The sequence below is a fragment of the Haemorhous mexicanus genome, chromosome Z (assembly GCF_027477595.1).
Source record: "Haemorhous mexicanus isolate bHaeMex1 chromosome Z, bHaeMex1.pri, whole genome shotgun sequence".
NCBI lineage: Eukaryota > Metazoa > Chordata > Aves > Passeriformes > Fringillidae > Haemorhous > Haemorhous mexicanus.
In genome coordinates, this window is record NC_082381.1 from 994,079 (window position 1) to 1,021,764 (window position 27,686).

At 38.1% G+C, this 27,686-nt stretch overlaps 2 protein-coding genes across 6 annotated transcripts in view; one reads left to right on the forward strand and one right to left on the reverse strand.

The window, feature by feature from the left end:
- Positions 1–23,617, forward strand: ARSK (arylsulfatase family member K). 4 transcript variants are annotated; one of them, XM_059873900.1, is made up of 10 exons: positions 1–285; positions 4,191–4,320; positions 6,903–7,062; positions 9,589–9,871; positions 13,342–13,513; positions 15,369–15,593; positions 18,474–18,590; positions 18,781–19,041; positions 22,194–22,244; positions 23,484–23,617. In XM_059873900.1, exons 1-9 carry the CDS (start codon positions 148–150, stop codon positions 22,226–22,228), a joined length of 1,521 nt encoding a protein of 506 aa, XP_059729883.1. In that variant the 5' UTR covers positions 1–147; the 3' UTR covers positions 22,229–22,244; positions 23,484–23,617. The 4 variants fall into 4 exon arrangements, with proteins under 4 accessions (XP_059729883.1, XP_059729880.1, XP_059729882.1 ...); XM_059873897.1 differs by having other exon boundaries at positions 5–285; positions 18,474–18,698; XM_059873899.1 differs by lacking the exon at positions 1–285 and adding an exon at positions 599–737 and having other exon boundaries at positions 18,474–18,698.
- PCSK5 (proprotein convertase subtilisin/kexin type 5) overlaps positions 22,304–27,686 on the reverse strand; it is a 223,206-nt gene continuing 217,823 nt past the window's right edge. For both annotated transcript variants that reach the window (XM_059873883.1, XM_059873882.1), the window contains 3 exons: positions 25,694–25,809; positions 24,182–24,368; positions 22,304–23,621 (listed from right to left, as the gene is read on the reverse strand). In XM_059873883.1, the coding sequence (XP_059729866.1) occupies positions 23,218–23,621; positions 24,182–24,368; positions 25,694–25,809 (707 nt within the window). In that variant the 3' untranslated portion in view covers positions 22,304–23,217. The remainder of the gene's footprint in view (positions 23,622–24,181; positions 24,369–25,693; positions 25,810–27,686) is intronic.

Consider the following 27,686-nt stretch of genomic DNA (forward strand, 5'->3'; position numbering starts at 1 on the left):
CTGCCCTGAGCACCGTGGCAGTTGTAGGCCGCAGTGAAAGGGTAGCGCGCGGCGGGGTGAAATCGTACGCTGTGGCCAGAGTCCCGGAATCTGCTTTCGGAACTGCTGCTCCTCGGTTAGAGAGCTGGGGGCTACGGTGGCGGGGCGATGCGAGACGGCGGGCCGCTGGAGCTAGCCGGTCTGGCACTGCTCCTTATGGCCGCCGGGGCGGGAGCAAGGCCGTGGCCCGCCGCCGCCGGGGACCAGCCCCGATCTAACGTGGTGTTGGTGGTCTGCGACTCCTTGGTGAGTGATCGGGCCGTGGAAGGACACCACTACGGGGCGAGGGGTGGAATCCTCGGCGGTGGCCTGGATGGAAGTACGGAGCATGAGACACCGCGGCTGTACGGATGCATTACCTAGGCCAGAGGCACGGGCATGCGCAAGCGGGGATTTCCTGCTGCAGCGGCAGCAGCAGCGGCGGGTCCGCCGTGCGGCGAGACATCCGCACCCCGAGTGCTCACCCCAGTGTTCCGAACCAAATGCGGCCCGCTTCCCTGAACGTGCGCCTTGCTCGCATCAGAGGCTTCACAGCAGCCGAAAACCTCTGCGCAGGTGGCTCCCACGGTCTGGTGTGATACAGCTTGTCGCCCGGGAGGGGGGCGTGCCAGCAGGTCTCCGTGGCTGAGCAGCCGCCCCTGGAGCCGGGCTGGTATATACAGTGAATGGTTCGCTTGAAAAGCTGGATGGCAAGCAAGGTCACTAAACCCTATTACCCTTCCCATTGTAAATCCTGTCAGTGTTAAGTCTCCACATCAAACGGGATAGCGAATTTCTAGAATCACAGATGAAATTACTGACTTACTGAGCACCAAATACTGGTTTACTGAGGCTCTTATAAGGTATAACAACACTGTAAACTTGTCAGACATGTATCTATAGCAGTAGGCATTTAGTGGCTTCATTACAGTGATTTATAATATATTTGGGTTACCCTTCAGACACAGAAATTTTCTCACTCACTGATACTAATCCTTACATGTATCTTCGCAGTTTTCTCACTGTGCCCACCAGCACACTAGAAATGCTTTGATGTGTTTTACTCCGGGGAGCCTTGGTTTCTCTAACTCTCCGGAACACTCCTTGTTGTGGAATCAAACATAAGCTCCATGGTGTTAAGCTCCAGGTGCTTTCAGGTTTCATCACTTCTCTTTGACTGTTGAGGAAGTTCGATCGCTAGCCTTCTTGGGCTTCCCTCCTTGACTGCACACATAAAAGCAGTTGGCTTCTTGCCTGCTGCCTGTTTTTCTTGGGATGACTTTTTCCTAAATATTTGGCAAACATATATTATCTTTTTTTCAAACCCTATCTTTAAACACATTCATTGTAATTTCAAAGATAAAGAAATAGCTCCTTCTTTATTTATGTAATAGCTCTGTATTCACTTTCCTTCCTTTGACTCTATTGTCTGTTAATTTTATTTTCAGTAAATAGTCTCTCTTAATATTCCAAAATAATATGTGTTTTTTTCTCCAAATTTTCAGCTTTTACTAGAAGTCTATTTGCCAATAGTTAAAGTTACAGTATTTAAGATCCTGAGAGTTACTCAATGTCCATTTTATATCCAGATGCTAGAAGAGGCTGCAGACAAACCTTAGCTGAACTTTTATATGTCTCCTTTAAGCAGGAAGATTCTCATAAACTGTATTATGGTGATTAATGAGGGAACCCTTAAAAAAGAAAAATATAAAACCCGCTATTTTTGTGGAATTCTTATGGAAACAATTAAGGACAAGGTACTGTTTTTGAACAGTGTTATCTTTGCGTAGTGCATACAAAGAAGAGTATCGTAAAAGAAATGTGTAAGTTTTTTTCTGAGATGGATTTGAAGGTAGAAATATATGAACCATTTTGATTACATCACTAGTAGAGAATAGGAAGGATGGGGGTACTGTTGAAATGAATAGTTTTTCTGGACAAAAGCTTAAGTCCTGCAGGCTGTTAAAAGGTCTGGGCTTTTATTAGAAACTATGCCTGCCTTTGTTGTGGGTCACACTGCCTATGAAGGAATCACAGCTGTTTTGCCAAGTGGGACAAAAATTTTCTTCACAGTGATGCTGGATTGTGTTTGGCCTGCAGAACAGTGACCTCTTGCTTGAACAGCTAGCTTTCTGCTGCTGTGTCACATCAGGTATTGTGCTATTCCAAGGGTTTCCTGCTGAAATGTGCTAGTAGGCAATTAAGCTCCTGAATTGCTACTTGAAATTTACTGTGTGATGGATGACAGCCTTTACCTCCAATGCAGCTCAAGTTTCTGGATGAAAGGTGTTTGTTTGTGTTAAAGTAATTTTATTTCCTTAGGTACTTCAAAACCTAGAAATCCTACACAGTTATTAGGGGGTGGATTTCCTGAAATAGGTGTTGAGCTTCCACCTTCTCAGCCAATTCAAGATGCTTTCTATTTTACCCTGTCATCTGTAGAAACAATAGTCATGTCACAGTACCCCAAGTGTACTGTGACACCAAGAACATGAAGTTATTTTGCTGCTGTGTCATTGAATATGGTATCACAGTATCAATGTAAGGAGCTCTTGTCTCTAGCTGTTCAAACAAGACTTTGTTGGAGAAACTTGAGAGTGTGTTGTTGACAGGTCTGCACAGCATTGAGTACTTTTGTCATGGTTTAGGAATAGTATTCTCCAATTTAGTGTTCCCACTAAATCACTCCAAACCATGTGCCACTTGCTCACTTCTCTGTCCCCCTCCCATTCCTCCATGGCAGGCTGGAGCAGGGAATTGGAGACACAAAAGATAAAGGTCATGGACTGGGGTAAGAACGATTTATTAGAAACAGCAGAACTAGAACAATTTACTAGAACAGTAACAGCAATAATGTTAATAACAAAACTGTACAAGAGAGGTGAGCAATTCACCATACTCTGCTATGCAGAGCCCAACAGTATCTGTTGGCTGCCACACTACTCTGACCTGGAAGGGACCCCCCTGCCGTGTTCCTGGAAGCTGACATGAGATGTTACACAATAATCTCCATGTCTTAGCCTTGTCTCCTCCTGGCTACTGCAAAAATGAACCCTATCCTATCTGGAACCTGGTCAACTTTCTAAAGAGCACTTTCAGCCCAAAGTTTTGTTCAAGTTCTTATTGTATATTACAGCTTTATTTCCAGTTTGTCCTACCGAGTGCTTGTTCAAGATACCATTTGTAGTAGTATACAAGATTAGGTGATTGCTCATTTAACATGTTCTGATATGAGCTGAGTTCAGAGGCTGGGATGCTCTGGCAGTTATATCTACTGGTGCCAGATGAAATGACTCTCTACAGTGCTGGATTATCCAAGAATATTTCTGCTAGAAACCAAATGCTGGGAATTACATTTTCCTGCAGTTAAAACTGCAGATGCACTATAGCCTGTCTGTTCACTGAAGAGTCAGTCAGGCTGGGGCTGTGTTGGCACATCTAATTCAACCAAGGAAAGGAATAAAAGTGACAGATAAAGCACAATGACGTGAAATATGGCACTCTGCATGAAACCTGATTTCATGTGATTATAATCTTTTACTGTAAAATTACCTACTCAAAATGTTTAATCTTTTTTAAGTTACTGATTGAAAAATTTGTCTAAACAAATAGGTTATTAAAATATAAAAGCATCAAAACTAGCATTATGGAAGTATCAAAAGGGAACCATTGTGGGTGGAATTTCTGTGGGAGAATAGAAAAGGGATCTTTCTGATCCCTTTTCCAGTCCTTAGTTTCAAATAAGTTCACAGAGAAGTGGTACGGATAAACCTTTAGAAAGGGTGAGGAATCAATGATGGTTTCACAGAAATATGTGCTAGTGCACACATCTACATTGGGATTCAGCCTTACTCCTTTTTACCTTTCACTGTACCTATTCCCATTGAATATGTCATGATACGACCCCACCCCTGAAGAACTGGAGCTTGGAATATGTATAGTGATACGGGGGAATTAATTTTACTGTAAAGAAGCCCAGTTATCTTTTCCATTGCACTTTTTCAAAAGTGATCCATTTTTTATTCTGCTTAGAGCTTCTCAACACTGTTTTCCAAACCTGCGTAGAATTGGTAGCATTTGAGCAACTCCAGTCCATGGTAACAAATATATGAATTAATGCAGCTGATAATTTGCATTAATGCTGTTTATGTGTTGCTTTTGTCTCATTGCAGGATGGACGCTTGACATTTTTGCCAGGAAATCAGACTGTGGATTTACCTTCCATAAATTTTATGAAAAGACATGGCACTGTCTTTCTCAATGCCTATACCAATTCTCCAATTTGTTGTCCTTCCCGTGCAGGTAGAACCAAGCAAAACACCAGATAAATGCTTGCACATGTCAATTTAAATATATGGTAATGATGGGAAATTTGAAATGATTTAATGGGGAGGGAATTGTTTTGTTTTTCAAGAAGATCCTTTGTTTTTTAGTTCATGTTTGAATTCTTGTGGTATTCTTTTCTTGCATCTGTTTATCTCTTCTGTTTCTTATGTTTCCTCCTTTATTTTTTTGTTCCCCCTTTTTTCAGTTAAGTGTAAGCCTCCAAATCTTTTTACAAACTCCACTGAAGCTTCAGATTTTTAAAAAATCTTCAGGATTTATAGAGAAATCATCAATTTGTTCTGCTGCGGTGCTGAAACTACACTCAGAACTACTGTCTTTTCCCAATATAAAGTTAATAAATATCTTTCCTATATTCAGCAAAGAGTAATAAATAATAATAGCTGAATAAAGTGGTAGCAGTTGCCACTGTCTTCTAGACACATGATGCATCTTTCAGTAGCTTTAATTGAATACTTCCATGTTTTTCTTTACTTAATGCGATTCTTGTTCTGTGTTCAATTTCACACTTGCAGAATTTGCTAGGAAGATAAAAGGAAACTATATTCCTCAATCAAAGATTACATCTTAAAACATTTCTGCCTATTTCAGTTGTTGCAAAGATCCTCCTTAATCTGTATAACATCTAAATCCTCCTTAAACTAGCTATAAAAAGGTCCATCTTCCTCTCAAAACATACACTGAAAGAAGCAGCAGACAAAGGCAGTCATATATAGTGTTACATTTTTAATATTCTCTTTATTGATTACCTAGTCCCCATTCTTTTTTCTCATGGTCACATTTTAAGTGGGTGACGTTACATGAACTAGCAGGTGGGCTTCTGTCGGAACTCAAGACATTCCTTTGAGAGTCTGGAGTTTCCTGGGACCCTTGCCAGGGAGCTCAAAAACCCACGCTGGTGTTCTGGCACACAGCCCAGAACACCAGCGTGTTCGATTCAGACCACGGAACAACTTGTCACCTTTATAGAAAGAGATAAAAGCCACAATAGTGTAAATAGTGTAAGAATAAAATAATTACAGAGTCTAAATGTAGGTTTTAGGATTTTTGGTATAGGGGTTTCTGGTGACAAGATGGAGAGATTTAGGCGTGTCTAGCCTTTCTTCTTCTTCTCTATCTCCATCTTGTCTGGTGATGTCAACACTTTTAGATTGGTCTAAAGTAGAAACTCACTGTCTAATATAGATGATAGGTATTGGAAAATAACTGTAAATATTGTACACGTAGTTTGTAGTATATAAAGATAACACCGCCCTGGGGGTGGGGGAGTGCCTCTAGCTGTCCTGCCAAGCAGATCTCAGCTGGACAGGGAGAAAGAACTTTATAAATAAGATGCAATAAACAATCTTGAGACCGAAAAAATGAAGAGCCCTGACTTCTTCTTCAAGCACCGGGCTGGGAAAAGAAACTTTCGAACTTTTCTCGGGGTCACTCTCACCAGCTAGAAAGAGAGACCCTAGCAGGCTTCCTTTCCTTTTCTTGATGCTTGAGTCTTTCAGCCAATTTTTATTGCTAAGAACAGTACTTTATGTTATTTAATTTTAAGAAGTTTGTGAAAATGGCAGATTAGTACTCCTGTGGGAAAGAAAATGCATAATGAATTAAACAATTAATCAGTTGTGTATAGCGTTGTAGGTAGCTGTGACTACTGAGCTCATTATGTGGGGCTCTGAACCAGCAGGACATCTTTTGCTTAGCCAGGAGCTTAGGTACCTGCAAGGAACTGAGGGTACAGCCACTGTGGAGGTGTAAGGGGTGATACCAGAAGAGATAGTGGGAAAGAGGGCTTTGGGGTAGGGAAAGGACCAGCATTGCCATGTGGGATTGATGCTCTTTGCTTACAGCATATTTCTATTGCTTGTGAAATGACTTAGTTCTGTTTTGGGACTATCTTTAATTCTAAATTAGCACTGGAAAGAGCAAATGATTTCTTGATAAGCTGCAAAGAAATAGGAATTCACTTTAAAAAATCTTCCCTCATAGTTCCTTTGCAGATCTTGCCTTGATTTCCTTTCTTCTTGGTATCTTCTTTAATATTCTCACTTTGTTTCTGCAACTGGTAGTGAAGTAGATTACCCAAAAAGAATAAAATTGAGGGCATATTATATTTATGAGAATACTATATTGTAAATTCTCTCCACAAATATACTTAACTTTAAACTCACATTAAATCTAACTGTAATGAGGGTAACTAATATTCTGAAACACATGTAAATACAGGATTGTTTCATCAAGATCTGTACTACCATGCCATTTTCTTTCAGAAATCACGAAGAATATTTTCTGATCTAATTAGAACTTGATTTAATGATTGCATAGCACCTGGAAAGATAGGACCTTCTTCTGCTCTTATGGGGATTATTTGAGTAAATTTTGATACTTGTATTGATTATGAAATAAGATTTGGAAGATGAATACTTTGTATTCCTTGCTATATTGCATCACTTTTGGACTTTTTACCTCTGTAATAAAGAGAAGATTAATCCCTTCCCAGCCTTATGGGTGGGGAGTACTAATCACTCATCTTTTTTTTTTCCCAGCTATGTGGAGTGGTCTTTTCACTCATATAACAGAATCTTGGAATAACTTCAAAGGTCTAGATCCAGATTATGTAACATGGATGGATCTCATGGAGAAGCATGGCTACCATACGCAGAAGTTTGGGAAACTGGACTTTACTTCTGGACATCATTCAGTAAGGTAATCAGGTAGATTCTCCTGCCGTGAAATGGGCAGCAGCGAACAAATCATGTAGTGTGCTGTAGGATACTGTGGTTTCGGTCTCCGGTTGAAATGATAGTAGCTTTAACTTAAAAGAAATTGTGTTAGGTACTAGCAGAGATCTGTCCTGCAGCTTTATGGAGAAGGAAGCATATCTCTTGCAGCTGTACTTTGGCTTTTACCTGTAGTTGAAAGGTAATACAGAAACTGGTTTTGCCCAGTATGAATGGTTATTTTCTACCACTGGTATTATTGCTCCGTAAGTGAAATTCATAAACTGTTTTTGCCTTGCCTTAAGACTCCCTGACTTCCTGGTAATACTAACAATGTAGGAAGAACAGAACAAAACCCCATATCTATAATAATTAAATATTAAGCCTACTGTCACAAAATGTCAGAGGTTTTGAGGGTTTTTTTTGAAGGCCGTAATTGTTCAAAGACTTGTGCTGTTGTGGTGGGTTGACCCTGGATGGACACACCAGGGCCACCATGATAGAACAAACTGTTTTGTGACTCCACCTCTTCCAGTGGGCAAGAAGGAGAAAATGACTCAATGGTGAAGGTAAGGACTGAGAGAGATCACTCAGGTACCCAGCAAAACAGACTTAACTTAGGAAAATTAATTTTATTAGAAGCCAGAGTAAGGCAATGAGAAGTAAACCCAAATCTTAAAACTCTTTTCCACCACCCTTCTACCCAGGCTTAACTTCCAAATTCTCAACCCCATCTACTCACAGGGGTTTGGGAATGGGGACTGTGGTCAGTTCATCACACATTGTCTTTGCCACAGTTCTCCCTTCCTCATGAGGGAAGAACTCCTTACCTTCTTCTGTTTCAGTGTGGGGTCCCTCCCCCACTGATTTCTCCAAAGTTAGTCCTTCCCATGGGCTCAGTATGGGTTCCTTCCATAGGATGCACTCCTTCAGGAACAAACTGCTCCAGTGTGGGTCTCCCCAGAGGGTCACATGTCCTGCCAGTAAACCTGCTCCAGCATGGATTCTTTTCTCTGCAGGTCCGTAGGTCCTGCTGGAAGTCCAGTGCAGGCTTTCCACCGGATCACAGCCTTCTTTGGATATCCGTATGCTTTGGTGTGGGGTACTCCATAGGCTACAAGTGGGTATCTGTTCCATGGACTGCAGGGGCCAGCCTTCCTCACCATCTTCTCCATGGGCTGCTGGGGAATCTTCATTCTGTGTTGTTTTTCTGAACATGCTCTATCTCACTGATTAATAATGATGTCTGTTGTTGAAATAATAATGAGACGCTTTTTCTTTAATAATAAACAGGTTAGAGTTACTTAATGCCTCCTTTTTAGTGATGAGGGGATTTTGTTCTTTAAACTTGATCCTAATCTCAGTCTGACTGGATAATCAGACTGGCCTATGGCCTACATAGTATTTTTTGTCTGTATAAATCAGTATTATGACATTAGGTGCAATTAGACACACCCACACACTCCTTTATCATAATTTAATTTTAATGTTTATGAAACATGCTTTCTCTGTAAACCAGATACCTTAATTTGTTCTAAGTAATTTATTTAAGCCTGTTTAGGTTGAAAGTGTGAGCCTAAACAAGAAGTTAAAACAATTAAAAAATTGTTACAGATAGCCTTTCTGGAAGTTAAAGTGCACTGGTAAAATTCCTTCAGGGATAAAACTGGTTGGATGCTCTATAAACAATAATAATGTTGTTTTTTGATAAAAACATGTGATCAAACTTTGAGCAGTTTTATACTTTTCTGTGTAATTTGGTTGGTTGTATTAAAATTGCCATGAACAAGATGAAGATTAGTCAAGGTCTTAGATAGTCTGCCTCTTACCAATGTCCACCATCATTCACTCTAGCAAAGAAACAAGGACATTGGCAACTAAGATTTTTTTTTTAGTGTTTTAGAGAGACATTAGAAAATCTGTTCAAAAAATATTTTATCATTAAAATGTTGCTGGTTTTTCCTCCTCCTTGCTTTCATCGTACTCTTCTGTTACTTGTTTGATAGGATTTATACAAGAAAAGTAATCCTTACAGATTTTTGTCTAAAGTGTGTTTAATTGATAGTACAAGCCACATCCATAATGTTGTTTCTAAAGGCAGCCTCACCAGTAAAGTTATTTCCCATTAGACTCTTTCCCATAAAAATCTCAGGCCCTGTTTACAAATAAATAGTGTGCAAATATCTCCAAAACATGGAGGAGGGTCTACAAGATGGAGTGGTATATCTAAGTATTAATTTGTAGATGTGAGAAGAGCCGTTCTGACATAAATGGATAATAAATAAGAAAGAAGATTCAGAAGCAGACATAAGAAGGCTGAATGTCTGAATATAAAATAGATGCACAATCATTATTGCTGAATTGAATAATAATTCTCCTTTTTGCAGGAATTGGAAATAGATTGCAACTGAAAGTATAGGAGAAATTCTTCAGGAATTCATAATGTTTTTTTGCTTGGAGAAAAACTGAAAGCATTTTCTGTTGAGTATGTGACTTGTGTATGTATTTTCAGTAACCGTGTGGAAGCTTGGACTAGGGATGTTAACTTCCTGCTCCGACAAGAAGGAAGACCCATGGTGAAACTTACAGGCCACAGGAAGCAGTTTAGAGTAATGGAAACAGATTGGCAGAATACTGATAAAGCAGTAAATTGGATAAAGGAAGAAGCTGTTAACTTTACTCAACCATTTATTCTTTACTTGGGACTAAATTTACCACACCCGTATCCATCACCCTATGCGGGAGAAAATTTTGGATCCTCTACGTTTTTAACATCTCCCTATTGGCTTGAAAAGGTATGTGAATAAAAAATTTAAATATTAATTTATTAATAACTGTACTTATTACAAACAGTATTTTATCCCTGGCTTTTCAGGATAGACCCAGTTTTGATATTTCACTACACAGTAAGAAAGTACTTGAAGGAGATGTTAGATTTCTGATTAAAGGCTAAGAAAATAGAAGTGCCAAATTTGTCTCTGTTGTGAGAAAAGGTTTGTTAGCAGTAGTCATTGAATCAATAAGTAAGTATAGCGTTCAATGGCTAGAAACATATTAAGGAAAATGAAATTGTTGCTCTTCTTAGCTGTAAATTAATTTTGGTCTGAAGCTCATTGTTATGAACATTCTGTATTTTGCTTGTTAGAAATGATGCTATGTGTAATAATTTTGTTTGAGTTTGACAGTTGAGAGATTGTTTTTTTCTGTAGTATGGACCTAGAACATAAAGCAACAGAAGACACAACAGACGCCTTCCTTTTCTGTTAACTTTTTCTGTGCTACTGTAGGTTTTCAAGCACAAGAAAATGTCCTTTTGTCTGTATGTGTAAAACTAAGATTTAGAACTCCATTCCAAAGAAGAAATACTTTTTTTCAGTCTTGTATAGTTTCCCATTGCCATTAACTGCCATAAAATTAACTGCCATAAAATATAAATGTACTGCAATAGATTTAATTGCAGAAGGGCATTAATATTCTACGCAGCTGTAGAATTAGAATTAGGTTGATAAGACTTTATACTTCAAAAAACCCCTCCATATGCAATTTATGTAACTTGTGGCCTTTTCCACGACAGAACTGCTAAACCTCTTTATCTAGGTGTACCAAAAATACAAATACTTAGAAAAAAAGGATTTACAAATGAAGGTTGAGAGATGTGAATTTTTTTCATAATAGTGAGGGTTGTGTGTTCTTCTGGGAATGGTGAGAAGTTTGTGGGGAGAGGAAGAGCTTGGGGAAAAAACCCTTTCAATTACAAAAAGCAAGATCTAGCTTAGTTGTTAAGGAGAACTTGCTGGGTGCTGATTACTAGGTTAGAAGTATCTTGGGGAGCACAGGTACTTTTTTTGGAGTCACAGACGTTTTAACATCTTTGACAAATTTTTGTCATCTTTTATCCAGTCAGAGTACCTTAACTGCACAGTTTGCTGGGCTCCTTCCCACCACTGTGTGTACGTACTGCATTGTGTGGGCCACATGTTAGCATTTACTGACCATTGGCCAGTTCTTCTGCAGTGTAGCTCTTTTTTGGTCATGGAAGAAGCAGTCTTTTAAAATCACAGAGGTAGTCTCATTAAGAAGTTGTATCGCATAGATGAAGAACTGAATTAAATGTCCTGTTTATTTGGGCTGTAATACAGAACAGAGTATCAACACGGTATATTTGTGAAACTGTATTGTGAACCAGATGGTCCCCTGTATTTCACACAAGATGTCATTTTTTCAGGGCGTGTGGCTTCTTTCCTAGTTATGAATTGTGTGTCTTAGTTTGAGACTATTCAAAGAGGTAGATATTCTAAAATGAGTTCCTCCTCTTAGTTTCAACCTATCCCTTTCCAGCAATAAGGAACCGATATCAATAGATATAAGTGAAAAAATAAGTTTAATAACAAGTGAAACAGCAACATGCGAAAAATAGCGGTGAATAATCACTAGATACAAACTTGCTGAATCCCAGGAGCTCCAGAGGAACAAAGAGACCCCAAACTGGTGGAGTGCTGCCCCCTTCTAATCTGACAGCCTCCCACTGCTGACTGCCTGAAGGGGGCAAAGAGAAAGTGGTGTCAGGCTCTTTCCAAGGTGCCACCTGCCATGGATGACCATGCACTCCAAGAAACAAAGGGAATGGATGGCAGCAAACCCTCCTGGGAAAGTTGGAGCATATGAAAGTCTAGTGGCAGATGGGAAGTTCTGGCACATGTGGGGTCAGCACCACTGTTCACTGCTTCCTCTCGCACTGGCCGGATTCCACCAATGTTGGTGCTGGTGCCTTCTGATCTGCTGGTGTGCTGGACAAGGGAGCAGGGGAAACTGGTCTCTGGACACTGATGTGGGGTGGCCCAACCCCCTGATCAAGCTTAGCTGCCTATAGAGTTTGCAAAGAATACAGTTTGCTAAATGTAGTTTTTCCAAGTTGCTACAGGTGGAAGCCCAGAAATTCACCCATATCACTCCCCCCTCTGAAGCAGAGTTTCCTCCTTCAGCAGAAGAGGAAGTCAGCTTAAGTTTCTTGACCTTTTAAAGGGATTGGCATCTCCCAACTGCCTTGCAGTTCTGGTTCCAGCCATGCTTTGGGTCTTAAAGGCACAGTAACAATCTTATGGCACAGATGGATATGGACTACAGTAACATTTTGGGTTACCCAGGACATTATCATAGACAGACAAAGGGATTGTGGCTTTGTGAATACTTAAAACTAGGCTGAAGTCCTGTAGAAAAGAATCATGGATGGAGAGGGACACTTTTTTCTCTCTTGTATTAAGCAGCTAATAAATACCATTTGCAAAGTCCAAAATGTAACTCCAAAATGTAGCCAAGGACCTTGAGCAGTAAGAAAATGGCTAAAGCATTATTATTTTATCTTAATGATTTTTTTCTAGCAGTGTGTTTTCTATTGATCCTAAGGAAACTTACACTTTGTTCTGTCTATTTGACTGTTACAAAGCCAGGTTTTACTTCTGTGGGTGCTTGAACTCTTGCAGATTTCTCAATTTGTTTAGCTATCCAGCTTTTCCTCCAAGTAACAAGTGAAAGTACAAAAGGAAATTGCCTCAAATTCCCTTTTATTTAAGGGAATATTAACAAGTACGACAGCCAAGGCTAAATGTGTATGTCAAATTTCAAGACTCTAAAGCTAGTACTGAAGCAGACAATATCTGTGACTATGCATAGTTTGAATGTAAAATTAGATTGGCTTTTTGGTTTCATACTGATGTTATATTTTTTTGTAACTAAATGGATTGACATATTTAGAAACATGTAGAAAGTATTAGAAAATTGGATTAATGTAGTCAGTTCTTTTTATCAAGATGCCAAGACTTGTCGTCACTGTCCTGGAAGCTTTCCCAGACAACATGGTATTCCATGTTGGTCTCTAGTCCCGCATAACACCTTATCTTTTAGATCCATAGGTTTATAGTTATTCTACAGTTACAAAGACTCTATGCCAATATTCTGTTCCTACTCTAGAAGACTGTTCTGTGATATATCTCTTTAAAATATACAGCACTTGGTGAAGCACATGTTTGTGGCTCCTAGCCTTAGCTTCTAGTTGTATTTCACAGGTTTTTAAAAAACAATTTACCTGTGGAACTCTGGGGAAGTATGGAGGAGATACCTGTATGGTGTGACAAAAAAGCACTTAATGTTTCCTGGGCCACAAATTGAGAACTGTGAATTTATGCTATAATTTTTAAAATTAAATCTGTGTTAAAAAACTTGTTTAATTCAGTTGCTAAAGTAATGTTAATTTCCTCTTATTTTTTAGGTAAATTATGAAGCTATTAAAATACCCAAGTGGTCTTCTCTTTCAGAGATGCATCCAGTAGACTATTACTCGTCGTACACCAAGAATTGCACAGGAGAGTTTACAAAGGAAGAAGTGAGAAATATTAGAGCATTTTATTATGCTATGTGTGCAGAGACAGATGCCATGCTAGGTAGGTAATGTCTTATTACACAGTGGGTTTTCTAGTTCTGATTTTTTTAAGAAAATGCTGATAGGGCTAATTTTTGGATGAAAAAATAGAAAGCAAAACACCCTAATTTATATCTGGAAGTAAGTTGTGGAAGTTGCTTATTCAGTCTATATGACAAATGACAGGATAGCCTTTTAGGTGAGTTGAGAGCACTCTGAAAAGTAATCAAAGCCAGCAGTCAAAAGCTCTGTAGAAAACCAATGACTGCAGCAAAATATGGCATGACCCATTGCACTGGTTTAAAACTCTGTGGGAAAATTACCCCATGCAAGCTGCCCCTCCTCCCCCATCCCCTTTTGATAGCACAGGAAATACTAGGAGGGACCAGAAGTGGAAAAAACTTTGCCGAAAAACTTGCAATAAAGACAACAATATAGACAAAAGAGGACACAAAAGGAGAGTGCTCACCCAGAGGAAGGGTGTTCACCATCAAGAAAGCAAAAACACCCCCCAAAGAGAGTACCTAATGTGGTTTTCCCAGACAGGCAAGATGGCACCTGTCATCTTCATCCCCTCCACACTGGACCATACAGCTCAGAAAAACAAAAGCAATGAGGCAAAAAATTTTCTGCAATTTATTATTCTTCCTCCAGCCTGGAGGAAACAATGGAAAACAGGGACAAAACAAAGCCTGTAGAGCTAATTAATCCAAAACAAGGGTCCTGCTGCTGTAAGTGATGGCCCTGACAGTGCCAGCAGTGGCAGAAGCACTAGCAGCAGTGGTGGCAGCAGCATCTTGTCTCATCTTCCCGCTGCTCCAGGAATAGTTACAGCTTGTCAGGGTTTCAGAAACAGTTTCAGCCTCCCTGGATTTCAGCAGCAGTTCAGGGAACAGTTCACAAGACTAAATCAACTTCAACACACCTTAGAGTCTCCTGCTGAAAACCATGCCCCCTCCATGACATAGGTGGTGTGTTATTAAATAGTGCTGGAAACTCCACCCATCTTTTCCTCTGTACGCAGGACGCCCATGTACAAGAGGAACTAAATCTCTTTGATTAAGTGCTAACTGAAATAATGGAAACGTTTTTCTGAAGGGGACAGACCATAAAAGCTGAGCTGGAAGAAAAGATAAATTTTAGGGCTTAAGTCGTTTTCCTTAGAAGCTGATTTCAAATGTGTAGACTGGATAACAGCTGTTACACATCAACTGAAGAATAAAGTTACATTTGGAATGTTCCTTAGAAGCACATTATTGAAAGTTATGAAGAAATAATTAATTGTACATTCAGAGTTCTTCAGAGTTGGCAGGAAGATCTACAGATAAAAAATTTACAATGCAAGTTGGTCTTCATTTACAGCATTTTATTTTTTGATTTGAAAAGTGACCATGAATGAGCAAGAAGTTGTTTGCATACTAATATGAAATTCATGATCACATAAGCTAATATTTTAGGCCTATGACCAGGACAGCATATTAGATTGGTAATATTAATTCATTTTATGAATGAAACAATGGAAGCCTTACAGGTTTAAGAAATAAGGGATTGCAAAGTAACAGCACTGCAATTGTAATTTTATAACATATTTTAACTAGTATGTTTATACATGAATCATCCTAAAATTTTAATATTTAAAATGCCTTAGTGCTTAACTACCAACTTAATTCTTGGCCCTGTCTTTGTTGCACAAATGTACATACAAAAATAGAGGAGTATATGTTGTGTTTTCATTGCACAAATGTATGTGCAACTAAAGAGGAGTTTCCTCCACTGGACTAGGAGGGTCCCTTGAAATTTGCATGCTCCTTTGCAGGTACAGACCTTGGAAGAAATATTTTGAATGTATCCTTTTCAGTATCTTTTTGTTGTTGCAGGTGAGATTATTTCAGCTCTGCGAGATACTGGGCTTCTTGGGAAAACAATTGTTATATTCACTGCAGATCATGGAGAACTTGCTATGGAACACCGTCAGTTCTATAAGATGAGCATGTATGAGGGAAGTTCCCACGTTCCTCTTTTAGTTATGGGGCCAGGTTTAAGAGAACAACACCAAATACCAAATATAGTATCTCTTGTGGATATCTATCCTACTATGCTTGGTAAGTTAAGTAATTTCAGGTGACAATTTTTTTTCCCCTGTTACCATTACTATTCTGCATTTGTATTATAATAGTCAGAATGATGTCTCGACTTTGAGGCAATATAGTAACACAAGAGGAGATAAATTATCTGTGGACCATATATATATGGACTTAACAGAAAAAGTAAAAAATGGATGAAAGAAAAAGTAAAAAATGGATGAAAAAATAAAATAAAGAAGCTGATTGTCTTCCTTATTACTGTAACTGTCATCCACATAATTACACTGACTGATTATATATAGGATTATTTGTTAGTAAAAAAAGGGAATAAAACGCATTTCAGATATGGATAATCCTTGCTAGCCTTCACACCCCACAGTTTACTACAGAAATTACAGTGTAAGTGCATCCAGAGAAGAGATTAAACTTGAAAGGAGGAGGACTGGTTCATTAACTTAGCAAAGGAATGTCTTTTATGAAGAGTCATGTGGAAGAAGTGTGATGAAAGCTTTGTATACGAAAAGTAAAAATTATCTGAGCACACATAAAAAGATGTGATAATGAATATCCATTCTTACCTTATGAGATAGGAAAATACTCAGTATTGGACAGAGAATAAAATAAAAAGAAATAAATTTAAATTATTTAGATGGAAATCACTTTTAAGAGGGAATTTTTGAACAGCTATCTGTGATAAATCATGCAAGAGAGAATTCTAATTGGAATTAAACATCAGGTAAAGTTACCTTTTGAGGCTTTATCTATGACCTTTTAGGCTTCCAATCACAAGAAATGTTCTTTTCAAACCAGTCTGGAAGGCTTGCTCTCTAAGAGGTGTCACATGTAAACTGCAATTGCCTGGAGAACATGAGTGAATAAAACTGTACTTCTGGTAGTATATGTCACTTTGATATTGTTTTAAGTTGATTTTCTAAAAATTAAACAGGAGTTATTTATCTGTTTGTGTCTTCTCAAAACTTTTGAACCAGTTATCCAGGGAAAAATAGGATATCAAATCTGAGTGGCTTTCTCTTCCAAATTTTGACATCAAATTGTTACGTATATGTATCTGTACTACATATGGATCTTATACAAGTTATGGAAGCCTATGTAAAAAGTTAAAAATCTCGTATTTCTTTGTCTCTTTTTCCCAAGTGACATAATTGGTCAGATGGTTTAACATCCTTCTGTCTTTTCCTCCTGGGGTTTTTCATTTGGGCTTTTTTTCTCCAGAACTTTATGTGCATAATTCATTCCTTCTGTTCTGGCAGTTCCCCTTCTCTATACTCTGAATGACAAAAAGGCACGTATGACAAAAATGAGAACTTGAAGAGCCATCTCTATCATGTATTATGTCTACATGCTGCTGCTGACTAGTGAGGAAACAGATTTCAAGTCTATTTTTGTGACAAATTTATTTGCTTTGCTTTGTGTTGTCACAGGGAAATAATCTCTCTTTAAGATGCCATCCAAATGCTTTGGTCAAGAGTGCCTCCTGCATTGGCCTTGAGAATAAGTGTAAATGTTTTGATTCCAGCAGAATCTGAGTGATACGAATGTACAGTAGGAACTGCAACAGCTCTTGCCTTTTGTAACAGGATGTAGCATAATCTCCAGGCAGCACTATCTTTGTTGGTCTGTATGGAAATACCTTTGGCTCTCTATTGGAAATGCAGGAGCTGCTGAATGGCTGGAACATTCTTTGCACATAGAAAATCCAGTTATTGCAAGTAATAGCGTTACTGGTTTAGAATGACAGAAGTGCCCATATCCTTTTTTCATTTGTTGGAGTGTTGTGTGTATTTGTTCAAATTTTTTGGCCTATGCATGATCAGTGGCTGCTTGCTGGGTTTATATGTTATGGGTCTTCCTAGTACTTGTCAGATGCTGTCTAGGCAGAGGACAAAAAGGAAGATGTAAGATGTGTGCTGATGAAGGAAAGAGTCACCTATGAGCAATTTATATGCACAGAGTATCACCAGTCAACACAGAACAGATTAAATGCTACCATAGTGCTCTGTGAAATGGAAAGTTTTGAATTTTGAATTACTATAAACAATGTTGAGTGGGGTGATTAAAAACAACAGTACTGTCATACATAGTTTTTAGAACATGCTTGGGATTCTCAGCTATGTTTTTCAGAATGTTTCTGAAAAACCTTTGCAGTCTTTTAACCTGATCTTTGGGAGCTAGGGAAACTTGCGGTATAAGTTGATGCTGCAGAGCTTATGGATATTACAGCATCTGGATATTACCAGTGGCCGTCTGGTAGGCTATGGAGTCATCCAGTGTTTTCTGTACTTGCACCATGTTGATACCACCTCAAATATCATATCATATCATCTCTACCTCCAGTCCTGCCAGAGAAGCAAGTGGCCCTGCTCCTCAAGTGTCCCCACCAGTTATAGGTGATAATAATGGACAACTTTTACGAAGCATTTCATTATACACTAATGAGGAATGCTACAGATGAGCTTGGCACCTTTGTTGTTCAAAAAATAAATGGCTAAAACATGTTGGATAGGGAGCTTTTATGGTCCTTTCATGCTATGTTATTCTTTTTCTTCTGCCTGATATAGTCAGAGCAAAAGAGAAATGTTTGCAACTGTGATTAAAGAATAAAACGGTACCATCCATCAAAGGAGACTATTGTGATCCCTTTTCACAAACTTCTGTTAAAGGTTAAGTTATACATGGATGATATATTTGGTGATATATTTCAAGGTGCAGGGCAGCTTGCCTTGGGAAGTTTCTTAATGTATTTTTTATTGTGTGTTTTGTGATAATAATTAGGAGAGCACATTTTATTGTCAACATTCAGACATTGGTAGCATTGTGTTAGACTTTTTTAAAACTGAAAACTGCAGTAGCATTTTGGTTTTGTGTATCTTTCCTTAGATATAGCAAGAATTCCTGTCCCACAGAACCTCAGTGGATATTCTCTTATGCCACTGCTACGTGAAAAGGCTGAGAGCAAAGTGTCGCCCAGAGGACCTCGGCCCTCCTGGGTGCTAAGTGAGTTCCATGGATGCAATGTGAATTCCTCTGTGTATATGCTGAGAACTGGCAAGTGGAAATACATCACATATTCAGATGGCTCTTCAGTACTGCCCCAACTCTTTGGTATTCTGCTTTTATGTCTTGACTGACTCGTTAATTTACTTCAGTGTAAATTGAATCCTAACTGACTTTTTGTTTGTTACAGACCTTACTGCTGATCCAGAAGAGCTTACAAATCTTGCCATAAAATTCCCAGCAACTGTGCATTCTTTGGACAAAATACTTCGCTCTATAATAAACTATCCAAAGGTTTCTTCTTCTGTTCATGAGTATAACAAACAACAGTTTATCAGTTGGAAACAAAGTTTGGGTCAAAATTACTCAAGTGTTATTGCAAACCTTAGGTGGCATCAAGACTGGTTAAAGGACCAAAAAAAATATGAGAATGCAATTGACAAGTGGCTTGGTAAGTAGATACAGACAATCTGGATTTCATATGAATGAGGATGTAAAAACATTATACATTTGTAATATTATGCTGTATTTCAAATGGTACAATTATTTTCTTATATAACCTATTGAAAGTAAAGATAACTGAACTGTTACCGCTTTGTGTCAGAAAGCCAAGAGCATTTTATATAACTAGCCAGCACAACAAAACTAGAGTTTTAGATGTTATTATTCTGAAGGTAAGTGTATATAGAAAGGGTAGTGTGCAAGTACTAATTGTGTATGTGTAATATTTAGCTGATTGCAAAAGTACAGTGTTTTAAGCATTCAAACTCAATAGGAACTTCCATTTATAAGGAAAAGCAAGGATTATAAAACTTAGTGAAATAAAGTGCCAGTTATAGTGGAATTTCCTGTGTGTATTATAAATCTAGATTGAATAGACGTTCGTCAAAAAGTTGGTAACCAGTACAGGTCTAAGCATAGGTGTGGTTCATGCCAGTACTTAACTATATCAGCATTCCTATGTTACAAGTGATTTGACTCCCCATGTTTTCAAGGTCTGTATGTTAATCTCTTGCTCCTCTCTGCTCATCGTCATAAATGAAAAAGAAAAACCCTTCTTGCCAAACCTATGAGTAGAGCAGTTCTCTGAAAAATGATAGTGTGATTTGCATAACACAAAATAAACACTGCTTGAATGCAGTTAGATTAGGCTAGTAAATGCTTTAATGCACATCAGTGAGTGGAGAATTTTAACCCAAAATGTACACAGAAGAGACTCAATTGAAGCTTGCAGGAGGAGTTAACAGAAAAATACTGTTTCCCATTATTCCAGTGACCTGACAAAAAGAAAGTCGTTTTAGAAGAAGGTAAGACTTAGGTAACAACTCTTCCACTTATGGGAATGTGTAGTTACAGCAGTGCTGAGGTTTGCTAATTCTTGGTCACCATTGTTGCTGCTATAGTATCAGTTCAGAATGACATTATACTTCATACATAAAATGTTTTCTGGAATCTGTTATTAAGTGCTCAGTAGTAGCAGTAAGCCAGTAAAAATAAACATAAAAATGAGACATATTTTCTGATGTCTCCAAACTCATTTCATAAGCAAATTCCTACACAGAGTTAAAAAATCTTGAAACCTTGTAGCACATGCCATTATAATTCTTACCAAAATGAGTTCAGGTGTGGTTGAAATTACTTAAACAAAATAAATGGGCTGCATAATTAGAGGAATTATTTATATCCGTATGAAAATTTGTTCAAGAGAGAAAAGAATAAAGAAATTTTTTTCACTTTCTAGAGATCTGGACAGCATGCAGTACATTGTCCAAAATGGAGTAAAATAAAATTATGGTGAACTGGATGTGTTTTGTGTGTGTGCTTTTTAATGATTGAATGTTTAAGATGTAGGGAAAATTGTATTTTGTCAGTTCTGTGAACAGTGCTCTCCTTGAAGAGATGAGCTTTTAAGACTCACTGATATTAGGTTTACAAAAGTACCAGTTGTGACACTCTCTGAAATGGAGGAACAAATAGGGAAAAACCCTTGCATTGACATCTTGTGCTACAGACTGTCCAGAGAAGCTCAGTGCATGGGGACAGGCTTCTTGAAAATTCAGGAATCCCCAGGAATGGGCCAGCTCACAGAGCAGAGTTTGTTGTTGTTCAAAAACCAGGTAAAATCATTATTCTGCGGGGTCACATGTCTTGCAGTCTGATTGTAATATGGAATAGGTATCCTCCAAAAACACAAAGTAGAAAGATGAAAGAGAAATTATTGAAACAGAAGGCTGCACTTGCTAGGGTACTTTTAAAAAAGTTTTTGAATCTGTTAGTCTTGATGAATAATTAGAAAGATTTATGTTTTCCAGGAGACCAGAACTTTATAAATGTTTGTGACAATGGGAGTCAGAGCTGGGAAATGGTGATGATAGGTAAAAAGGACTAGACAATATTAAAAAAATAATTGGATGCCTTTATTTCAGGAAAAAGTGTAAGTAACTTAGATTAATAGAAGGGATAAAATAATTCAGAAAAACAGAATTTCCAGTGTTCTCTGTAATTTTTTTTTACTGCCTTCCTTGGTTCTTCCAGTTTTCCATGAAGTTTCTTTAGAACAAGACTAGAATTATTTCCTTGTGCTTTTATTTTCTTGGTCTTCTTTTAGACTCATAGTAGGGATTTCTAGTTGTAGAAAAGAAATACAGGTTCCTAAATTTGTGTCTCCTTGAGTACTATTTTCAAACTTAACACTTTGAAAGATATTGAATGTGATTTTCTTTTACAGATGTTGATGCTCTTCTGGGCATCCATTAAAGGTGTTAATATTTGACTGGCCTGATTGGGATGGGCAGACACCCTCCTCAACAAATCTAATTTAAAGCCCTCTTCAGGAGTCTGGCGAGTCTCTGACCAAAGATGCTTTTTCCCTGCCTTGTCAGATGGGCCCCATTGCCCCCAGGAAACCAGGGCATGGCAAAAGGACTGAGTAACCAAAGTCCTGACTATGGCACCATGGTTTCAATGATTTGTTGCCCCTCCAAGGTCATCTGGCCCTTTGATAATAATATAATTTCATAACCTATGAGCCCATAAAGAAAATGCATATTATCATTCTGGTTTCAGATTGCTCAGGCATAGCTAAGAATAAGCCTTTTAAATGTGAGGAAGTGTGTCAGAGCTCATCCTCACAGTTGTTATGAGCCACTAACAACAAGAATAAAGCATATTGTTAATTTAAACAAGTTTAGAAAACCAGGTTAGCAGTATCATCTTTCAAACTGATTTTTCACTCTTCTTTTCCTCTTCTGTTTTTTTAGATTTTAAAATGAAAGATAACTTGTCTTTCTGAAGTACCTTGCTGTCAAATGCTGTTTTATAGCTTTTCCTAAACATAGGTGCTTGTTTCAGCTTTTGTGAAGTCACATTACCTTTAATTTCTCTTTCTTACTGAAGGTGCAATGACTAGAAGGTTAAAATTAAAATTGGAAGCAATAAACCTCTCCATAAAACATTTTTAATCTTACAGATGTAACTATCCTGAGGTCTTTAGGCTTATATAATACTGAAAATTCCACTGAGTCATTGAGCCGTGAAAAGCTGGTATTTTTACACAATTCCTTGTAAACAGTAAATCTACATATACACCCTTATTGTTTTTAGGGCAGATCCTTACTGGAAGCCTAGAGAAACTCTGAGATTTAATGAGATGTGGTGAGTAACAGCAAATATAAGATGGCTAAAGAATTTATTCACAACAAATGGCCATACTTTTCTTCAGAATGATACATTTTTATTTCTGTAATAGTAATAAAAATTAACAGAAAAGTGCAAATATCCCCTTTGCCATTGTCTGAGCATCCTGAGCCATTTAAAATATAAACACCACCTGCTCATGGTGCAGAATTGGTGTGTGTGTGCCATGCTTATAGACAATATTGCCCTTTGTTGTAAACCAAGAAATTCATCTGTAAAATGTAAGATTTTTTGACAAACACTGCAGTAAAGATTAATCAGAGGGTGATATATAAAATATTTTTGTTCTATTTCATACAAACTGTGAATAAGATATAGTTATAAGAAGTAGTTAGAGTCCTAAGTCTTAAAATATCATGTCATAGATACATGAATTCACAGGAAAGTACACTGTAAATATTATGAAGTGGAACGTGTTTGCTTCAGGGAACACCAGGTAATTATGAAGAAAATCTAAGTAAATTCCTCCAAGTTGCCTCTTCTATTATGAATTGCTGTGTAACTAATCACAAATTAGTGAACTACTGGCATCCCCTCCCAGTGGCATTCATCAGGTAGATGCACCCATCTTGCTTATCACATTTGTAGTAGTGATTGGCATGGTTCTTCAAAATGTCTGAAGAAAAGTTTGTGTTAGTTACACAAATACATATTGAGAAAGGATTATTCTCCACACAAATGCATAGAAACTTGGTCTGTTAACCAGATTATATCCGGGGTGCTACTTAAAATCCTAGAAAAGATTTATTTAGAAAAAGTGAATTTCTAGAAATATTTCTAGAAATAATTCTTGTTTCACAATAATTAATAGCAAAAAAATTGGAGGTCAGGATGCTATCAAGTAACTAAACAAATATTAACTAAATACCTATAATTTCATAGGAAAAACAGTAAAGTAGGACTAATTTACTGTTAGTACACTAGTAAAAAGTTATCTAAATGAGTAACTCTCATCATCATATTCTAGCTCGTCTTCCTCATCATCCTCCAAGAGTCCATATCTAAATTTGTGATAAATTGTGCCATCCTTGCCCATGTATACAATGTCATCTTCGTCATCATCATCTTCATAATCTCTATCTCTGTATTCAATCACTTGATCCTCATGGTAACTGGGATTCTTGTGATAGTTGCTCACAGAGGAAGGAAAGGTTTTGGAGTGATTTGTCAGCTTCTCATATCGTCCTTTATTGACAGGCTGGGTTTTGGTTCGTGCCTTTCTCCAGATGAATACAATGGCCCCAGTTACAAACAGAAGCAAAATGCAAGTGATAACAAAGAAAATAGTTTTTCTTTTTTGCCCGGGGGGTAGAGTTGTCTGTAATACGCAGTCATCTACAACAGCAATTAAAAACAAAAGAACAAAAAAAAAAAAAAAAAAAAAAAGGTGAAATGAGCTTGCATTTGTGTGTGTGTTTTAAAAGTCTGGTACAGTGTGTCTGGTGCAGTAATAGCAGTCAACAAAACACCTAGCTTTTCTGGTATCACAATGACATTTTTGTTCTTATGCAGCAAGGATGTTCATAAGGGTGTTGGGATATCTGCTCTTCATTATTTGATTTGGAATAATGAGAAAGAAGCCGAAAAGCTAGCAGGCGCATGAATGCAATGAGATTAAGATGTCTGTTCATTGAAGTAAGCCAATTCATAAACCAGTCAGTTTATGAAATGCCAGGCCATTTAACATAATAGTTGAGAGTGTGAGAAGTTGCCATCTCCAGCATCAGACATACTGGTTGTTATTTGAGTAAAACCTTCCCTATTTTTGATGAAGCACTAGAAACACACTGTTTATCAATAGCACATTTTTGCTCTAATTGAGTTTTTAGGCAGCATGTCAGCATAATCAACCATAGGACACTTAGCACTGTTCCTGCTTTTCAGCATGGTCCTACCTTGTGTTTCACTGCAGTCACAGCACTCTGGGGTTTCTGCTGGGTCAGTGTTGCTGCAGCAGGGCAGGCAGCGGCTTTCCTCCAGGAAGAGCTGCATGCTGGCTGGACAGACTGTGCAGTTGAGAGGACCAGGTCCCTTGCACTCAACGCATGAGCTGTCACATCTCTCACACTTGGGTTTGTTCTCCTTCAAACATAGAACACAAGCAATGCACCTCTGATTTTGTGTGATTTGGACCTGACCTTGCAGTTCTGTCCTGTCATTGACCATCGTGGTTGTCATCTCTAGGCACCATGAGTGTCAATGTGAAGATACAATACAAATTCAAAATTTCCTATTTTCTGATTTCTCACTGATCTCCTTGTGGGATGTAAAGTGTTCTAAAAGCTTAGAGATCTCACCTAGCTAGGCAGGATGTTGAAATTTACTCATTCTTTTAAGCTTTTTGGGCTAGAAGAGTAACTGACATGGAAGAAGCAATATGAAATATTCTGGGGAAAAAGCTGAGAGTATGAATTTTCTCTCTACGCAGGGAAGAAGCAGAAGTAAGAAATAAAGGTGGTTGAAAATTTTTTAGCAAAACTGATTTCTCTTCAATTGTGTGGCTTATTTTTCTATGGAAACAGCTTAGATTCAAATAGTCTTCCTAAGTCCAGGCTTCTGGGAACCTCTGTTTACGGAGGCTACCAGAGGTCACTGTGATCACACCTGCCTTGCAGAATGCTCTGAAGTCAGTGGTTTCAGTATTTGCAATGCTCACAGTTTCTGGCCATGGTACCTGTTCACTGTGAACTTCTGGAAACTCCAATAAACTCTCACCAAACTTGCAGTTAGGATTGCAAGGCTGTTTATCCTGCATGGAAGAACCTGTGCAAGATTGCAGGATCATAGCTGTTCATAATTTCTTAGAGTCAAAACTCTTGCAAAGACCTGCACACCTGTGTGGTTCCCCAGCCTCAAATAAGGCTGTTTTCTCAGATTCAATGCTATGAAGTAGGACTGTCAATAAGATACTCCAGGACAGAGACTCCAGGGTTTGTAGCATCCCAGGCATGCCTTGCTGCTATATTCTTGAATAAATGTCTTTAGAAGACAATTGGTGTGGAAATCTGGATGGTGGGGTACCCAGGCTTATGGTGCAGACCCAAACCTAATCCTGTTCAATTAAAGATACAGCTGTGTTAATTTCAGCTTGTCCTTCTAATAGAGCTTTCTGCCAGAAAAGCTGTCAATCAAAAATGCAGAAGGATTTCTTACAGAAAAGGCATCAGAAATCCAAGAGGAAATCTCAGTTATATTGGAAGAAAAAAACACTGTATCATTAATAGAACTGATTTGTTCATGTAGTTTTGATATCTTTGTTGACTATAACGTAACCCCAGAAAAAGAAACAAGGCTTCCCCTGCCAAAAGAGGAAAAAAGTAAGCATACTTAAAGATAGGCACCATTAAAAACTCAGAGAAGAGCCATGAGTTGTTTGTACTGTGTAGAAGAATCCTTCAAGTAGGTACCTTTTGTCCTGGTGTCTCCTGGACTTTGTATTCACCTACTAAACAGTCTGAGCTGCACATTCCATTTAATAAACTGTAGCTCCATACACAAGACGTGCAACTGAATGCTCCCTTCCCTAGACAGGCAAACAAAACAATATTACAACAGGAAATGTCGGGTAACCTCCTTTAAAAATTATACTGACCCCTGCTATGAAGAATGTGGCAACAATCATTATTGAGGAGTTCCACATGGAGTGATTGGTATTAGAAAAAGCTTGTGCCTAGTCCTGGGGCTTTATGTGCAAACAAAATTTATTTCTTATGTGTTTTGATAGTCATGAAAAGATTATTTCAGAATCAGCTGTCCAGGAAACCTCTGACATATTCAGGAAGACAAATTAGATCAGAGCGCTGAAGTAAAATGTGGAGAACCTTCTCCAGATTCTGTCCTTCACAAAATCCATACTTATTTGCCCTGTTAACTATTTTCAAACAACTGTGAATTAAGCGATGTTTTATCTGAATAGAAAAATAACTAATTTAGTTGCATTAAAAAAAAAACCCATTATTCACTAGGCACAGCCAGAGGACCATATACTCCTTGTGTGTCAAAGACTTTTTAAAGACAGATGCTGCATGCAGAATTTCTGTGAAACGCTGAGGGGATGGATTTGTCTTAAGTGTCAAGATACACCCATCCATTTCCCTGTACCTAGACATTTTCTGCCATTGTCTGAAAAGAAGAAAATGAAAATGCAAGGAACTGGCATTAGCAGATGTTAAACTGCTGAAGTAAGTGACCTTCTATAACACAGAGAACTTCCTAAATTACTGTGCAATGCATGGTTTTCCTTACTGCTCTTGACAAAGAGACACCATGCTCTTTGCTGATATATCAGTAATGCAGGTGCATTTCAGACTGTCTTGCGTTTTATAATTCTGTCTTTGTAATGATGATAAAAATCCTGTCCTATAGTATTTAGACCAAATAATGTGAAAAACACAGGAGGTGGTATGTAAATTAAAATGCCTATCTTTTTTTGTTGCAAATCCAAACAAAAATATTTCTGCTACTTTTCATAATATTGTTATTCAATAATATGCACATTCTTGAATGTGTCTTCTTTCTAAGTATAGTTTCCACATATATCATTATGTTGCAGTTAGCTATCTGTACTGTCCATTATATCCACTATCCAAAACAATTTGTGTGTTACAATGCATGGTCTTCTAAGCTGCAGCATGGAACCCATTAGCTATAATCTTGTGTTGTTCAGGTAAAAAAGGACACCAAATGGGTCCAAGAAGATTAATGCTTTTTGTTTCAGAAGTGGTTTAATTAGGAAAATTGAGAAACCAAAAGCAGTGTCTCACAGACCAAAACTGTCAATCTCTGAAAGTTAACATTGTGAAATACATAATTATATTAAAAGCAACAAACATCATTGTGCTTTTGATTTCTGTTTTCCTTTCAACCTAGAGATGTGCCTTATGGGTCTTTAGTATTCCCATTGTAGGCTGTAAAGATGTGTAGTTGGAATTAAGTTCCTTGGCTTTCACAGAGTAGCAGACAGTAGGACAGCTCAAAGAGTGAGGTATTTTTCAGTCATTCTTAATATTCATGGGAAAAATGGGGTCCATCTCTGTAAGCCCATTTTTTTGTGATGAGCATTTTTGTGAGAGGCCTGGCTGATGGTAAATTCATTGCTGTTGTCCATTTTTTCCATTCACTGACTTGACAACATGTGACTTGGTCCTAGCCTTCCCTATTAAGTGGCTGGCTCTCTGTTTGTGCTCTCTGTTGGAAGCAGTTCTGGAGAAAGCTTGACAGGAATTCATATACTTGGTTTCACCTCAATTATCAACGCAGTAGAAATAAATCAATAGAACATGAGTGCAACAAGTCACCAAGAGCCAGAAAAAGCTCAGCAGCCCCTGGGAGAGGTCTACATCACCCACTGTGGGTGATGGACATCCAAAGTTGTGGACAGATTGGTAGCTCTGTGTGTGA

Excerpts from the sequence above, each read along its gene's own strand:
- ARSK (XM_059873897.1), top strand. The coding sequence starts at position 148 with ATGCGAGACGGCGGGCCGCTGGAGCTAGCCGGTCTGGCACTGCTCCTT. Across the intron at positions 4,321-6,902 it reads TTGTTGTCCTTCCCGTGCAG|CTATGTGGAGTGGTCTTTTC; the intron begins GTAGAACCAAGC and ends TTTTTTTCCCAG. Across the intron at positions 9,872-13,341 it reads CTCCCTATTGGCTTGAAAAG|GTAAATTATGAAGCTATTAA; the intron begins GTATGTGAATAA and ends CTTATTTTTTAG.